Below are 18,784 nucleotides of genomic sequence, written 5' to 3' on the forward strand. Positions count from 1 at the left end.
CGTTAATAATTGTATTCATTGTCGATGTGTGTACGTCTATGAATCTAAATAATGTAATTGTCTTATGTTGAAAATAAAAATAACTTATACTTTACGAACGAAAATAAACTAAAAAAAGTTGAAAAGAATGTAGGAAAACTTTTAGAAAATAAAAATTATAACAGTATAAGTAATCGGAAAAATATAAATATTATTAACGAAAGTAAAAACTGGTATTGTATAATAATTTATATTATACAAATGTATTTTGTACACAATTAAAACGGTAATAACTGTCGTATATTGCAGACAGTCGTCTAAATAATATTATTTAATATATATGTAATATAAGGTGGGAATATTTTAAATTGTAAATTATTGACATAGGTCAGGCCAGCGAAGCAATATGGGCTGAGACGACAATAATATTTTCTATAAACACCGCCGTACTTGCAGACACGGAGGCCCCGTTGTAGCTGAGTGATTCGGCGAGGACGTAGGTGCGACGTGCGTGTGAACGCCGATCGTAGTACGGGCTAGGCGATCTGAATTTGCTAAGTGTGTTATTTATGTGTGTTTTAATACAATAAAAGTGTTTCCGACCTGAAAACCCGGGTTAAACATTATTTTAGTCATTCTTACGTTCTAACCTTTTATAGGAGCAGCGCCGGGATATACATACTATGTGTCAATGAAGTTTTATTAAACTGAATAGTGCCAAGGTATACGTATATCTTTGATTCATTTCAACTAAATAGGAACGAACTAAGAATTGACAAGCGCATACCATCGTACCTCAACGACCTAACAGTGCCATTCTAATTAACTTTAGAGAGTGTCATTAACTAGAGAATACGAACCTATGTTTGTCACACCTGACCATTATCAGATATTCAATTTTAATGCAATAATAATTGCATTCGATAAAAACGATTCTAAGCGGACGAAAGAAAATGTATTAATAAGTAACCATTTATTGTATATAATATACCTACCTAGTGGGAATTAGGTAATAATATAATGATATCGACGGTTACAGAAAAAAGGGCATAAACAACATTTTCGTAATTTTACAGGAAAGTCAAAATAAAATTACAATACATTTGTCTGTCCTATTCTATCTAAATATCACTTACAAGTATAATTCTTGTATCAATCTATTAATTGATTATGTTTCAAATGTATTTTACTTACAACTATAAAAATATGTACCGATAGTTACAGTAAAAATTAGCTTATTAACGATGAAATGGCGCTTACGCCCATTGTTTGTCAACTTACCTGGTCATTGTTGTTTACGCCTGGACGTATGATTTAATATTAATAATTCAATAAAAAGTACTCAAAATAAAATTAAATAACGTATAATTTCATTATCACATAAAAAAAACATTTAAATATTCCTTTTAATAAAATAAAACATCTCTTTTTAGTAAAAAGTATTCAAAATTAAATTAAATAAAGTGTATTTAATTATTACACAAAAAAAACAGTAAAATATTCCTTAAAATAAAATAAAACAAATCGATATAATTATAATAGTAACCAACTAATTAATAATACTTAATGATAAAATGAGTAAATAAAATTTGATAATTTATCAGTCTTATTTTAAACTGACAGTTTCATCTTCCCGTCAGTTTCTTGTAAACAGTCTTGGATGTTTGTACTATTTCTCATTTGCAGATACTCCTCGTGAAACTCGTTTGGAATAATTCCAGATGTACACAATTTAATAAGATCATTATATTTTTCTTTATTTAAAAATTAAAATATCGAAAAAACCAACAGGAGAAAATAGATAACGTTTAAATGTTTTTACCTTTAAGTTTAAAAATAGGTTAATTTACACTAACTTCTAAGGTAACAACACAAAATTGAAAACGGAAATGTTGGTATGTTACCAGCATGCCTTATCTCCGTCTTACAAACACATAATATAGCAAATTGTACGTTCTGAATAATTAATTTAACTCTGTTGTGTTTACATTTAGTGAATTGACTAATTATAAAATTTATAATTAAGTATATTATCTAGTCGATGGCGTAAGTTTTTATATTTCAATTTGAAAGCAAGTTATGAGCATTTTAAAACATTTAATTGTTTGTACATTATGCTCATGATTCGCTTTAAATTTGAATCGTTAATGTGTTGTGCATTAGTCAAGACGTCAAGATGGAGATAACATAGTATGTTACATACATACTACCTACGTTTTAATATTAAGTTTTGTTGCCTACCTATCGTCTTCTGCTGTGGCCACTGGCCTGCGAGACGCGAGTTATGACTTAAAGTTCTAGGAGGTTCTATAGTGTAGTGTGGACATCTGCGCTTTTACTACCTCAACGTAAATATCGACAGCGATGGTACGACACTTATGTGTTACTATATTATGTAATATTTGACAAGTATTGCAATTTTTAAATTTTTATTCGTTTCGCTTCGAACTTCTGACTGACGGTTGAACACTGGCCCCACCTGTTAGGCCCCACCTGTTTAAACAGTGACTATAGGTACTAACGACAGAAAAGGTACGTATATTTTATCAGTATTAGTCGTAATATGTACGAGAATGGGAAACATCGTCGTAGTTTGACGTTGTTATTAATTGTTTCTCACTCACTCTATCGTAAACAATAAATATACATACACAATGTCGACAATATTATGCTATTAATTATTATATATTATATTATACAGGGTAGGTATAAATTGGAAGCTCTGCAACCGCGAAGAAATATTTATTTATTTTTCATTAGGAATAACAGCTTCAACAACTAGGTCATTGGCCTGTAATTGTGTTAACATTATTATTAATTTTTTTTGATTTAGTTATAATTCGGGATAAGTAGTTTTTACAATTTTATATATTTTTTGTGTGTTGTTTGTTGTATAGTTTCATCTTAATATTTAATTTTTGTGTCGATGCCGATGGATTTGAAGATATATGGATATATGGATATATGAAGATATATGGATCCAGTGGCGTATACATAACTTTTGTATGGGGGGGATCAGTTGCAAACAAATTATTATGGAACAAAAATACCTAAACCTAGATATGTGCACATTTAAATACCTAATAAATGATAAAACATATATATTCAATACATTTTATTTTAAATTCTACAAGTAGTTATATGTAGTTATGACTTGTTCGTACAACTGACATAATATTTGTGGTTGTTTTTTGTTTTTAGATAATAATATTTATTATTTAAGCTATTTTTAGCTATTTTTATATTTCTTTTTCTAATGTATAGGAAAATGTACCTATTATTATACGCACGGACATGCGGGCGTCGTCTCCGCCGCGTTGATATCGGTGACGGTGGCGACTGGCGACGGCCCGTGGCTGGTATGCCACATATTATTATCTTATAATAATTTATTATACTTGTATATATAATATACATATTATCAAATATCACATAATAAGATTATATGAATATGAAATAAATATATGATTACTGATTAATATTAAGTAAATTATTTTAATTAATTGTTGAATGTGTTAAAATAAAAATTTACAAAAAATCCTTGCCATTTTTTTTCCTTGTAATTTCCTTACATTAAGTCATTAAGAACACTATTTTATAAAATTTAAAAAAAGGCCTATTGGGGGGGGATCTGACCCCCACATCCCCCCCTTGTATACGCCCCTGTATGGATCAAGTGTGTGTTGTGTTCTTCTAGTGCTTCCTCCGTCGAGGTAAAATATTATAATATGTGACTGTGTGAGTGACGCGAGTAATTATATTATACAGGTACATATTATTATTTATTATACACGTGTCGTGAATGACAACAACAATTATAACAATATAAGTATAATAACCTACCTACTAGGTATGACACGTTAGGTTAGGTGATAGTTATTGGTGGTAGTTTTATTTTGTAAGTACTATATTATAATATAGGTAGTATAATATCAAATAATAATATTATTATTGTGTTGTTGACAATTTGACAATTGTGGCACTGAAATGCGCGTCAATTACGGGAAAAAAAATTGTCATAGGTATGTTCTATATTTTTTTCCGAATACCTGTCACCTGATTATCGCGAACGCCGGCTGTATCGCCAACTTGTTTAGTGCAGTTTGCCAGTTGCCGACTGCCGAGTCGGCCGAGTACCTGTGTTTCCTGTGAAGTGTCGAATAATAGTCGTGGACTATGGTACGGGTAATAATTGTTTTCGTCGATATAAACTGTCGTTTGGTGAATCATGATATCGGAATATTCGTATCGCATTAATTATTGTGCCTATTATCTATAAAACTGAAACTATTGTAACTGTTATACTTATCAAATTGTATACCTACACGGCTACGCGTGGTTTGAATCGTATTTTAACAACCATCAGCTATATATTATAGCACTGCACCGGCCGATAAATAATAATCCGATTGAGCACACGCTTATACATAAATATTTACTCGTCTCACTTTCAGTTTGTACATCGCTTGCACAAAATCATATTATTGTAATGCATGACAAATTATCTAAAACAAACACACACTTTTTTAATTTTTTTTCCCACGCATGATCATAACACAATAATAATAATAATAATAATATATTTTTTGTTATTTCGGAAAAATAGCGAATAGTATTATATAAGTTATAATTATTGTTATTTCTGCGTTTTGACCGTCGCCAAAAAATAGGAATTCATCGTCTGTTCAGAGCTGAAAATAATTTCAAATTCTCATCGCAATATGTATCAGAGGTATGATTTTACTAATTTAAACTTATTAGGTAAACATAGGTGGGGTTTTGTTTTCAAATTTAATTTCAAAATCGACTAAATGTATTGATGGAATCTAAACGAAACAAGGAAATTCCAAAGCTCAATCAGATTCTGTAGCAGCTACAATAATTAATTATTAATATTAATGTTTTAAAGGTTTATTGACGATCCTTCTGCCGGTCCATCGTCTACAGTAGCTATGACCCCAGGCGAATTAGAACCATCATCTCTTAAGTCGACTACATCAAAATCATCGTGTGAAAAGTATGTACCTAGTGTTGGTAATATTATGTTTGATTTTATAATTTATAAGTATCATGTTTTTATTTTTGTTTATAGTAGGACATCGGCGCATAACTTTTTACATGCGAAAAAAACGTCTGGCCGTAAATATACAGTTTCTATTGTTCTCATATGTACCTATTTGGCTTTTTTGTACTGTAAGTTATTTGTTTTATTCTAAAGTTAAGTCTGTATTAACCGTAGGTACTAACCTAAAATATAGCTTGTGGCTCATAATATGTAGAAAGAGTCCACTATAGAATCTATGTTTTTATTGTTTATCATGTATTTTTACTTAAGACATTTATTTGTCTAAACATAAAAATAACATGAATTATGATGTTTAAATTTAAGACAGTCTATAATTAAAAAAGTCAAAAGTTTGCCTAATTCAAAGTTATACCCCTGCCCCAACTACTCCCAAGTACTACAGCTTATTCAGCTCTTTATCCATATTTACTTGGTGTAGTTCTATTTTATTATTCATTATTGTCTTGCAGATAGTTCTTATGGCAAAACAAGAAAGAAAAGTAGATGATGTCCATCAAGTAACATTAGCTCCAAATGAAACTAAAAGTAATAAACATATTATATAACTGTATGACTTATAAAATATATTTATACTTATCTAAGAAGAAAATTATTAAAGATTTTGTATTTTAGCTCAGATAATATACAAAAACTATATGCCTAACCAGTGTTTGGAAGGAACGAGTTCCAAAAGGAACGGATTCCTGGAACGAATTCCTTTTTAAGGAACGGCACGTTGAACGAATTCCTTTTTATAAAAAAAGAACGAGAAAATGAACGAGTTCTTTTTTTCAAGGAAAAAGAACGAAATTTTTCGTTCCTTTCAAGTTCCAATTTACACAGATATATAAATAATTGAAATTGAAATATTTTTTTTCTTAGTGTGTGTATTTCCAATATTATGATCGTTATCGAGTATCCGAGTATCAAACTTCATCGTTAAAGTGTTAGTCCTTAATCATTAGGTGGGTATTCTGGTATAATATGTTATAATATTCTAACATTTTGTTCCATTTATATTACAGTAAAACTTCCATTCAACAAACTTCCATTTCACAACATTTTCTGTGTAACGAAATATTTTTGAAAACCAAAACCAAATGTATTCAATTATATTTAACGAAAATATTCTATATAATACAAATTTTTTTTTATGATCAATGAGACCTCGTAATTTATTTTTTTTTGTTAGATTGTTTTGAGTTAGAAATTCATAAAAAATTTTCTTTTTAAATCTAAGATTTGAAAATGTAATACAAGATTCCTCATAAGTTTGTCTACATTTATCAAAAAAAAAATGTCTACAAGAAAGTCAAATTAAATTCTTATGAACGTTTGAAATAAATATTTTTACAACATTTGATATTCACTCGATTTCTCATGTAACGATTTTCTTATTTTCTTGTAATTAAAAAACGTACGACTGTAGATACTTGAAAATTTCACTGAATGTTTTTATTAGCATTTTCTATACACGATAAAATGTTGAAAATAATTTTACTCTTTTTGAGCTGTTTACGGACATAGTCAGTTTTAAATTTTTTTAGTTTTTTTTTCTATAAATATCAATAAAATTTTATTTGTTGGGTAAAAAGGCGTGAAAATTTAATATAAGGTTCCTGATAATTATATCGTTCTAATAGCAGTTGAAAAATATTAAAAATACATAGACACAATTTTATAAGCATTTAAAGTTCAGATTTTGACAAACTTTTAATAATAAATTTAATAATTATTTAGTAGCTAAAAATTTATAAAATGTTCAACTTTTATAGCTAAAGGATTGAAAATTTAAAACTAAGTTCCACGTAAATAGGTTATATATAAATTACTTTATTTACAATAATATCATTAAAATATACTTGGTAATATCATAGGCTGATTGACTGTTTTCGCTCAGAATCGTTTTTTTTATACAATGATATTATTAATTTAAATTTAACACCATCCATTACATTGACCCACTTGTAACCTACTGTACAGCAGAGCGATATCCACTGACCCACCTTTTTTAGTTTTCTTTTCTATAAATATCAATAAAATTTTATTTATGGATAAAAAAGCTTGAAAATTAAATACAAGGCTCTTTACATATTGTTACAAAGAAATTAGAAAAATATTAAAAATCCAGTCACAATTTTTTTTTATATCTATTTAAATTTCAAATTTTGACAAGAAACGTAAAAATCATGAAAATGTGCAAATTATTTTGAGTTAGAAATTTTTTGTTTTAAAATGTTGAACATTCTTTGGATGACAAAATGTACGTACCTACTATTAATTTATTATTACATTTACTTACTATTTAATTGCAATTTTTATATTAGGTATGTTACAGAACACGTGTATTATAGTAATAAACTAAAAAACATACATACGTATTATAACAAATAACTAATATTATGCTACTAGTACCTATGTTACAATAGCCACTAGGGTATGGTTGTGGGTACGACGAGTAGTACACCTGTGTACCTACAAACAGTTTCTGTATTGCAAAAACTTTCCTGGTTTAAATTATTAAATTGTATGGTTATTGATACCTGCTAGTACAGAAAAAATATGTCATGATCAAATATACAAATTTAAAACTTCTTCCAATCAAAAATGTTAATTACACGAGATGAATTATTCTAGAATTGATTTAAAAATATCAAAAATTGGATATAAATAATAAAATTGCAATTTTCAGCATTAAATGTAATTGTTTTACAATGCAATTTATTAAAATATGAATTTAATTGTATAACAATAACAATACAATAAACAATTCATAGTGTTAGTTTTATAAGTGTACAAAAATAATATACTATCATAATATTTTATTTTTATACATTATAGTATTATACACCGATACATATTATTACAATGAATGGATCAAACATACCTACACATAATAATGTACCACAGTTAAGAGGCCTCGCGCCCTCGCTACTGTCGTCAATTTGAGCTCAAAAGACCGTAAGTTGTAACAAAATTAAAGTTAGTTTTCGTCGTCCGATTTTTATTCTGAAAAACCCGAACTCGCCAGAAAATTGTCTATGGATTGTACGGAACACTTTGTAAAAATTAAAACTTATATTATAGTAAACTGTAATTGATGCATGTAAATGTTGCCCCTCAAATATTAGCCGTAACGAGGCCATTTAACGAAATTAATAATAATATTATCATTACTAGGGTTCGGATTTAAAGGCAACTCGGAAGATACTCGGCAGTCGAACGTGGACGTCTAGCCATAGTTTGGGCGGTAGACAGGTTCAGGCCGTATCTTGAGTCCGGTAAGTTTATGTTATTTACGGATAACGCGGCACTCCGATGGTTACAGCAAGCTCGCTGTACCAACAGCAAACTAACGCGATGGGCGTTACAACTCGGGGCTTTCGATTTTGAAATCCGGCACGTTCCCGGGACAGAAAATGAAGCAGCCGACGTCAGCTATCCCGTTGTCCGGTAGGACCGAATATGGTGGACGAAGAGTCGTTGGTGAATAATATCCACGATCCTCCGGTCATGATTCGGACTGGAAGGTGTCCGGAACCTTTGGTGATCTGTCCGGAGTGTCCAGTGTGGGGCGATCCAGCCGAAGAAGGACGATGGACACGTATCATTGCAAGATATCCGAGAGTGGCAACAGAACAACCCGAACATACGGCAGATAGTTGCTAAACTCTGGCCGTGGATTTTCGGGTCGTTCTGTTGCCACTTTCGGATATCTTGCAATGATATGTGTGGCCGTGGTGGAGCGGTGGATCCAGGCCATGGAGGTGACACCCGGCCATCCTCCCAGTGGATTAGCCCTGTTGCTCGGGCGAGTCTCGCGAACTTGGGGGGGGGGGGGAGTATGTCGCGGTCGTTATATCGCAACGTCCGCGGCGCGGCGTCTCTATCGACGTCCGCGAGATCGCGACCGACAACCGACAACGGTGAACGGCTGTGATAGCTTTTGCCTGACCGTCGTCGTCGCAACAACGCTGTAATTGTCATTGTCACATATATTATTTTTATGATCTATACCAATAAAAGTTGTGTCAACGTTAAAGCGTGTCGTTAGTGTGAGTACATTCTGTCCAGACCGTTTCAACACCTACAAGTAAGTATACAATTTAAAAAGCAAACGTATTTTTTTTTTTAAATTAGTGTAATTGATTATTACACTTATATATCAAAGCAAATGTTTTTAAGCTTAATGTTATAAGTCAATTTGATTTCAGATAATCAGCTTTCAAAGGAGATAACGCCCAATTCTATACAAGCTCTCCAAAAGAAAGATGTGGTCTAATGCATCAGAGGGACAAGGATATATAATGATGAAAGGCAGGGGTAAAGCGGGGTGATGGAACTTTGTTGAAAGGATCAATCGATCAATGACAAATATAGCGAGGGGAAAGATACCAATAGAAATAGACTTTGGAAAAGATGGAAAGACAGTATCAAGGAATTATTAGAATACATTTTAGTAGACTGGGAGTAGGCATATGATTAAGTTTAAAGTAAGCGGCAGGGTCTAACCGGCTCTTAAAGAAAAAAAAAATATAAAAATATTAGTATTTATAATAGGTAAGTACCTAATATTATTAATATACAATATATTATGTTGAATTATGTTCTGTCGAAAATATTGTATTTATTTTAGTATGATTTACTATAGTAGTATGTAATTATAATTAGAATAGTGTTAATACAATACAATGTGATGTAATATTATACTATACAGTTTAATTTATATTTATCTTAAAATGATTAAACAAAATATTTAATTTTCTTCAACTTCTTGTTAAACATACTCTTCAATATTAAAAAATTTGGAAAGTGAAGTTTTATATTTATCTATTGTAATAATAGCATCACAAAAGGGTTTAACCGCTTTAGCCTTGGCTGATTCTGCGAAATATATTAGTATTAGAAATGTTGAGTGTGTTAATTAGAATGCCCTTCCACAGACACGTACAGAACTTGGTTTGTGTGCGTTTGTAAGGAGTAATATTTAGCCCACAAACCAGGCTAAAGTTTAAAAATAAATAAAAAATATGAAATGCAAAACGCATAATACACAATACTAAATATATATACATACTCGATATGCCAAACAAAAATGTTTTTATTGACTTTAAAACATCTATAAAAATAAAATGTCAAATATTCAATAAATGAAATAAATAATACATCTGATAAAAAAATTGATTGAATCTCAACATTTATTCCAATGACATGTACAGCACTTATATCTTAATTATGTTGCTGTTGACGTACCTATACTTTTAGTAATAATTAATGACGTATCAATAAAATTGAAATAAAAAAAAATTAAAACTTATTGTGTTTCTATATTTCAACAACAAACTAAACATATTTATATTTTTTTAACGTTGACAGGTAACTATTTAATGGAGTGGATTATTAGTCCTAACAATCTCTGCATATGTATATCCATAATATGGCTATAGGTACCCAAAATTCAAGTTTCAACATATCATTAGAATTAATTTAAATGACAATGTATTTTGGGTTTTGACCTATGAACCTAAAGAGAAATAAATAGAACATTTGCCTTGGACCTTTAGCAGCACTAAAATTGCAATGTCCAACTTTGAGATTATATTCTAGTAGCTTATCAGACAAAGTAGGTACTGAAGTAGGTTCAACAGACGTGAGCTCATGTTGATGGTGGAATCAATCATGAGCACAAAAGAAGCGGACGAACGGGAGGAGCAGCTGCACGACTGACGTCAGCCGCACGATGAAGAACGGCTCGTAGACACATTTCGATTTCGTAACAGCGATACGTCGGAGGTGTCACCGACCACCGTTCTTCATCCCCCACGATGACACCACGGGAGGGATCTAGACCACACCGGATGTCTGGATAGGACGAACGAGATGACCAGGGCGGCGGACTCCGGTCGGCCCTAGAAGCCAAGGAAGGCGCTGAAGTCTTTAAAACTAATAAATACTATAAATGTCATGTTTTAGGGGGGGGGTAAGTCGGGGTATTGTCCCGTCTACCTCCCCCGTATGTATAATATATTTGTTTTCAAATAAACGATGGCGGCGTCGCGGAAGCATTGCGAAAGCAGTTCCCGCGGCGTCGTCGGTTCAAAACAGGAAAAAAAAAAGGGTACTGAAGTAGGTTAAAGTACAATTATGAAAAAAGTCAAATATTTAAGCAACACTGTCTAGTTTTTATAAACGTAAGTATGACGTATAATATTCGTTAAATATTCATATTAACATTTTCTAAAATAATATAATACAATATTCACTACCATTTTCATAATATTTTTGTTCTTAGATACAGTTTAGAAATCAGGTTGGTGCCCCTTTTTCGGAAAAGTGTTACTAACATTTTTGTTTGTAAGAAAAACATAATATCAGAAATAAATTGTATTCGTATTTCCTTTTTAAGCATATAAAGGTCAAATTTTGAAGAAATTCAAATTCATCAAGAGTATATTAATCATAAACATTAACAAATTGTCTTATGGTTAAAATATAAATAAAAAATATGAATTTTTAATATTAAAGGTTTGAGAGAATTGAATACTAAATTCCACAATTAATTTGGAGGTAGTTACTGTTCATATTACAAGATTTGTTGACGTCGCCAAGTCTATTACTTCCATGCCGTTATCATTACCTAGTTGTGATGTGCTTTCGTATCCACTTGTTGATCAAAAGATTTCTTCTTTACCAACTTTTTATAATACTTTTCCCACTTATAATTCGAAATTGTAGAATATAAACATTGATGAGATTGTATGTTATATTCTTTATACGAATCAAAATATTAAGTAGGTACTTTGATAAAAATTTCAGTTTTATTAAAGCTTAAATGGTTCTGCAAAATATACTAGTATTATATATCGTCGGCCTAATTCGCAAATCACTTAACTCCAAAAATGTGATTTTAGGATTATAAGTGATTAAAATAAGAAAAAAAAGACGCAACGTTTAAAACCATTCTCGTTTCAATCCGATAATTATTTATTCCATGAAACAGCTGTTAAAAAGTAAATAAAACAAAATGAAAAATGTCGCAACTCCAAAATAACTTTGTTTTTTTTTTTTGAAGAATTTGTTTTAACACTTATACATGTTTAATTTAAGTTAACTTTTAAAATTATCAAAGAGATAATTAGAGAATTATTTTAAGTCTTAAATATTTTTCTTTTATTAATGAGACGTTTTTCTTTTCTCCTGAAAACTAGTCAATATTGAGTCAAGTGATTTGCGAATAAGGCCGACGATATGAAGAGTGTGTTCATTAGAATGCCCTCCCACAGACACATACAGAACTAGGTTTGTATGCGTTTATACAGAGTAATTTTTAGACTACAAACAAGGCTAATGTTTAAAAATACATAAAATTATGAAATACACAACACATTAATACACAATATTTAATGTTTATACATACGCGGTAGGCCCTTCAAACTTTTTTTAAATGTACTAGAAGAAGCATCTGTAAAAATAAAATGTTAAATATTCAATAAATGAAGTAAATAGGTAATTCATCAGATAAAAATTGATTGAATGAATGCTTATATCTTAATTATGTTGCTGTTTATGTACCTATACTTTTAGTAATAATTAATGAAGTATCAATAAAATTGAAATTAAAACTAATTGAGTTTCTATATTTCAACAGTTGACTAAACACATTTCTTTTTTTTTCAAATATTGATAATTTGAAATTGTAGAATATAAACATTGTTGATTGTATATTGTATTCTGGATCAAAATATTAAGTAGGTACCTACTTTGATTAATTTTTAGTTTTATTTTTATTGTATGGTGTAAATTAAATTAAATTTATGTATACATATTCTTCTCAACGTACTTGTGTTCCCTAAATAAAACAAAAAAATAAATAATATCTAATAAATATATTATATCATATTATATGATTCACAATCTAGGAACTATAGGAATGGCCTGTGTCTTTCTAGAAAATATATCATTACAAAGAATCTGAGCGTTATACCGATGTATAAGTATAATGTATAAGTCGGGCTTTTAAATGAATGTTTCTGTATTTTAGATTCAGAGTGGAACGATGAATGTATTGATTTTACAATAATGTGTGTTTTTTTTGTGTGTGTCTGTCCTCACCTTTTAGGACAGTAAAAATGCTTAGATTTTCTTCAACAGTATCTTTTCTGATAGGAAAGTGAATCTAGTTGGTAATTTGTGGAGAGGGGGGGGGGGGGGTCAAAAGAAAAATTAAAAATATTTTGTTTTGTTTTGAACTGTTTAGGAACATTAAATTTTTATGAGCGTTTGAAATTCATATTTTTACAACATTTGATATTTACTCGATTTCTCATGCAACGATTTTCTTATTTTGTCTTCTAAGATTTCGAGCAATGTGGCGTTTACCGCTTCGCGGTCGATGTTATAAAATAGTTAGTTGCCATCTTTTATTTTATGAGTGAAGACAATATCTATGTGTACGTTAGGATTGAATTGAGAATTGGTAATGAGCTAAATACAAATATTCCACCGTAGAGACCGATCTCCGAGAAAATCTCCCAGACGATGACGTGTATTACCTACTAGCCAGCTAGTATGTTTATCTTTCTCGTCGGCCTGCAGCATTAGAAGTATTTCGAGCGCGTTAATTTTTCTAAAGACCATTATTATTAGGTAGGTAGGTATTGATATAATATTATTGTACCTAATATTTTAGCGAGGATAGTTTCTGGTATTACAATTTGTATATTTATTCTGTGACTAGATTTAAACTTTTAGGTGATCTTTTATATATGTTACGGGCAAAGTAGGAAACTGAGCATGGTCCTATTAGATTTGGGCACTGTAGGTTAAATATTGAATATATATAAAAAATCGTATAAAATGTCTTACTGAGTATACTTAAATAAACATAAAAAAAAACTTGAAATAGATGCTTCAAATATTAGATGCCTATTGATAGTTTTTAAATCTATTATTCAATATGGTACCTCCTACTGAAGAATTAATATTTTTTATCTAAAAGTGGTTTGACATGAATGAGATGATTGATGAATATTATTGATTATTATTAAATTATAGTTATTTAAATAGTTTAATTTAAATTAATTATTACTAAAAGGTAATATTAGACACATATGATAGCATTATATTACTTTATTTATTATCACATACACAACTATTATGGCACTTTGAGTTACAAAGTCGACCAGAATTTTTGTACTTCCACCTATCGGTTTTACATAATCATACAAACTACGCGACGTTGTGACAATAATCATTCAAAAATATCGAATAGGGGTTTAATGATTAGATAATGAAATATTATCTAGATCAATACATAATATTAAGATAATAATTTTAAGATTCTGAGCAAAGCGATTAATGTATTGTTTTTACAAGGATATTTTTTATTTTTGTGTCTGAAGACAATTTTTTAAGTAAAAAAAATCCTCTGATCATCGACTTTGATGGAGGTTTCTTGAAGATAATTTGATCTATATAGTTAGTTAGTATTTTTGGGAGGTAAAAATTTAAAATACTAAATGCTTTTTAAAATAGGTAATCAGGGTAAAAAAATGAACGTCTGATGTTTAAATATCCATGTATTCACGTGTCACGTCGTAAATTAACGGTAGGTACCTATCTCATCCAACGATTTTCTTATTTTGATATTACTGCGTTTACATGTTCTTCAGTACTTGTCTATACTATATTTTATAGGAAATTACCATAAATATTAAATGTTTTATATTATACGACCATACTCGACAAGACAGCTCTATTATTTAGTTATATACTTATATAGGTACTGCCAATATACATATTATTGCGCACACGAACTGAAAACAAGTTTTATTATGTTGTGCCTACCTGTATGTATAGGTATCTCCATTATCGAATATCGTTATTCGTCATATCATCGAGTAAGAACGATTGCAGTGTGATTTTATCAGACATTCGTAACATTCATAACGTCATACATAACATACCTATACCAAATATTGTCGTATTGTACTTGAAAATTTCACTGAATGTTTACATTAGCATTTTCTATACACGATAACATTTTGAAAACAATTTGATTCATTGTGAGCTGTTTACGCCGTTTACGGACATTGTCGGTTTTCAATTTGTTTAGTTTTTTAAACGGGTCAAAAAGCGTGAACATTTAATGCAAGGCTCCTCATATATTGTTACAATAGGAGTTAAAAAATATTAAAAGTACATAGGCACATTTTTTTTAAGCATTTAAAGTTCGAATTTTTAAAAAATTCATCAAATTTTAAATTTTATAAATATTTTGTAGTTAAAAATGTATAAAATGTTTAACTTTTATAGCTAAGGATTGAAATTTTAAACAAGGTTCCACTACGTTAATAGGTAAATATATAAATTACTTTATTCACAATAATATCATCAAATACCTATACTTAGTAATATCATAGGCTGATTGGCCGTTTTAGCTCAGAATCGTTTTTCTTATACAATTATATTATATCATTGAATTACAATTTAACACCATCCATTACAGTGACCCACTTGTAACCTACTGTACAGCAGAGCGACATACACTTACCCACCTTTTTAAATTTAAAATTTTATAAATGTTGTCAAAATTGGAAAATTAAATGCTTTTAAAAAAAAATTGTTCCTATGTATTTTTAATATTTTTCAACTGCTAATTGCTATTGTAACAAATTATCAGGAGCCTTGTATTAAATTTTCACCCAATTTTGGCCCAACAAATAAAACTGTATTGATATTCATAGAAGAAAAAGCTAAAAACATTGAAAACTTATAATGTCCGTAAACAAATCAAAATATTTTGAAAATTGTATGGTGTATAGGAATTGATAAAATAAACATGATATCAATTTCAAATATTTACAGTTTTTCGTTTTTTCGTTTTTGAATTACAACAAAATACAAAAATCGCTACTTAAGAAATCGAGTAAACATTCAATGTTGTAAAAATTTGAACTTAAAACGCTCATAAAAATTTAATTTGATTTGCTTGTAGTCCAATTTTTTTTTGATAAAGGTAGATAAACTTAGAGCTAGAAGCTAGAAAAAACTAAAAAAATTGAAAACTGACAAAGTCCGTAAACAGCTCAAAAAGAGTCAAATTATTTTCAACATTTTATGGTGTATAGAAAATGTTAATATAAACATTCAGTGAAATTTTCAAGTATCTACTCGTACGGTCATAGGCTAGGTTAGGTTAAATTTCAAATATTAACGGTTTTTCGTTTTTTAATTACAACAAAATAAGAAAATCGTTACATGAGAAATCGAGTAAATATCAAATGTTGTAAGAATATGAATCAAATCTTAGTTTTAAAAAGAAAAGTTTTTATGAATTCTCAACTCAAAATAATTTGCTAATTTTCGTGATTTTTCTGTATTTTGTCAAGATTTGAACTTTGAATGATTATAAAAAAAACTTTAACTAAGGATTTTTAATGTTTCGTCTGTCTTTGAAACAATAACCTAGCTCCTAAGGCTCCTAAGGCTCCTGATATATCGTTCTAATAGCAGTTGAAAAATATTAAAAATACATAGGCACAATTTTTTTTTATAAGCATTTAAAGTTCAAATTTTGACAACATTTATCAAATTTATAATTTATTAATTATTTTGTGGTTAAAAATTTATAACTTTTATGGCTAAGGATTCAAAATTTAAAACAAGGCTCCACGTAAATAGGTTATATATAAATTACTTTATTCACAATAATATCATCAAATATACTTGGTAAAATCATAGGCTGACTGACCGTTTTCGCTCAGAATCGTTTTTCTTATACAATGATATTATATCATTGAATTCAAATTTAACACCATCCATTACAGTGACCCACTTGTAACCTACTGTACAGCAGAGCGACATCCACTTATCCACCTTTTTTCATCTGCCTTTGAAACAATAACCTTCTATTAAATTTTCAAGATTTTTTAAGCAACAAATAATATTTTATTGATATTTATAGAAAAATAAACTAAAATAAATGGAAACTGAAAATGTCCGTAAACAGCTCAAAATAGGTCAAAATATTTGGAAAATGTTATGGTGTATAGCAAATGCTGATATAAACATTCAGTCAAAATATCATGTACCTACGGTCATTTGTTTAAGAGTTGCACCAATAATCAAAATCGATTTTTTTCGAAAACAGATTTTGTGTAAAAACTCTAGTTTTTCCTTAATTTTTCTTTTGTTTTTTACGTCGCTTTTGAAAACTACTACTGTCCTAAAAGGTGATGACAGACACACACACAAAAAAAAAAACACCTATCATTGTAAAATCAATACATTCATCGTTCCATTCATAATCTAAAAATGACTTACCTGTTTTAGCTAGTGAATCGGCACCTTGTAAAAACATTGGTATAAAAAAAAACATTTGTTTTTATTTTTTAATAATTCCACTGATTGCCTTATTTAATTTTGTTGGTTTTTTATTTAATTAATTTAATTAAACATAATTTTACAACTTTAATAACTGCACGGATTATTTACTCGACAGTGAGTTAGAACGAAGGCAGATCGTAAACTGAAGATAACGCGACCCGGTGCGGCGACGCCGACCGATATTCGACTTTATCTCAATATTACGTTCACAGTCTATTGCTTTTATTATTAAATTAAATATGGAATCAAACAGCTAGAAATAAAATAAAAACATTTGTAGTATATTGTTATGATGAAACTGATGAAAGAAGCAAAACTAATGGTTTCATTGAGAAGTTTTCAATAAATTTACAGAATGTCTAGGAGGACACCAATTTTTAAAATTAATAGTTTTTGGTATAAATAAAAAAATAAGCTGAATTTGATCATAATATGCACGGTGATTAAAATATGTACAGTATTATATTCTTTACTAGTTTGTAATATCATAATAATTTCACAACTTACAAAATAAAATTATTTTATTATGTCCCATCTAGTGATGGGCAAATTCCCGGGAATATAATAAGTTTTAAATATTGATCACAGGTTTCAGTTTTAAATTAAACTTATGGTTGTAAATGATCCAAATGACAGCTCTTTATTGATATTATATTAGTTTAGATATTTATTCTTTAAAAAAAGTTATTAAGTATCTATAATTTAATTTTTTAATTAAAATCTGGACAATCATCACAAAATAAACGATCCAACTTTAATTTATATATGTTGAAAAAATAAAAATAAAGATACTGAAATTGAATTACTGAATAACATAAAAAAAATACATTTTTTTTTTTAAAGAAATTTCCCGAGAAGTTGGGGAATAATCCTAATGGCACATCACTAGTCCCATCCACTATGCTCAAAAGTACCAAAAATTATGAAGAATTAAGAAAGACTACAACAACTAATTCAGGAACATCTAGTTAAAAATATATTTTAAATATGTAAGGTAAGATTACATTATGACAATTTTTGCACTTATTAACCCACACTGAAACAAGTATCAGAATCGCAAAGAATAACCAATACAGGCTAAAAATAATATAGCTAGGTACATAAAGTGTAGCTGACCAATGTACTATGGAAAAAGTCACACTCACGTACATTTCCTCACCACCACCCATTTCAATTTTTCAGCTTTTTCCAACGCCAATAATTAGTGCTCCTTTATATAATTTATATAAATATATTTAACAGTTTTTAGCCCACAAACCAGGATAATGTTAAAATAAATAAAAAATATAAAATACACCACACAATAATAGAAAGTATTGTATAAATACGTACTGTCTAGCATATATTTTCTCA

General features: G+C 29.3%; 1 protein-coding gene across 4 annotated transcripts; it reads left to right on the top strand.

Annotated features, from left to right (window-relative positions):
- The first annotated feature begins 3,873 nt into the window (after positions 1–3,873).
- LOC132947368 (uncharacterized) lies at positions 3,874–11,145 on the top strand. Of its 4 annotated transcripts, XM_061017637.1 has the most exons (6): positions 3,874–4,158; positions 4,650–4,711; positions 4,889–4,996; positions 5,072–5,172; positions 5,515–5,590; positions 5,683–5,697. In XM_061017637.1, the coding sequence occupies exons 1-5, from the start codon at positions 4,156–4,158 to the stop codon at positions 5,550–5,552; spliced, it is 312 nt and encodes a 103-aa protein (XP_060873620.1). In that variant the 5' UTR covers positions 3,874–4,155; the 3' UTR covers positions 5,553–5,590; positions 5,683–5,697. The 4 variants fall into 4 exon arrangements, 1 of the variants encoding a protein (XP_060873620.1); XR_009664906.1 differs by adding an exon at positions 8,225–11,145 and having other exon boundaries at positions 3,874–4,711; positions 5,515–8,005; XR_009664905.1 differs by having other exon boundaries at positions 3,874–4,711; positions 5,678–11,145.
- The last annotated feature ends 7,639 nt before the right edge of the window (positions 11,146–18,784 follow it).

Source organism: Metopolophium dirhodum, chromosome 6 (genome assembly GCF_019925205.1).
Source record: "Metopolophium dirhodum isolate CAU chromosome 6, ASM1992520v1, whole genome shotgun sequence".
NCBI classification, from domain to species: Eukaryota; Metazoa; Arthropoda; class Insecta; order Hemiptera; family Aphididae; genus Metopolophium; species Metopolophium dirhodum.

Excerpts from the sequence above, each read along its gene's own strand:
- LOC132947368 (XM_061017637.1), top strand. Across the intron at positions 4,712-4,888 it reads CATCGCAATATGTATCAGAG|GTTTATTGACGATCCTTCTG; the intron begins GTATGATTTTAC and ends AATGTTTTAAAG. Across the intron at positions 4,997-5,071 it reads TCAAAATCATCGTGTGAAAA|TAGGACATCGGCGCATAACT; the intron begins GTATGTACCTAG and ends TTTTGTTTATAG.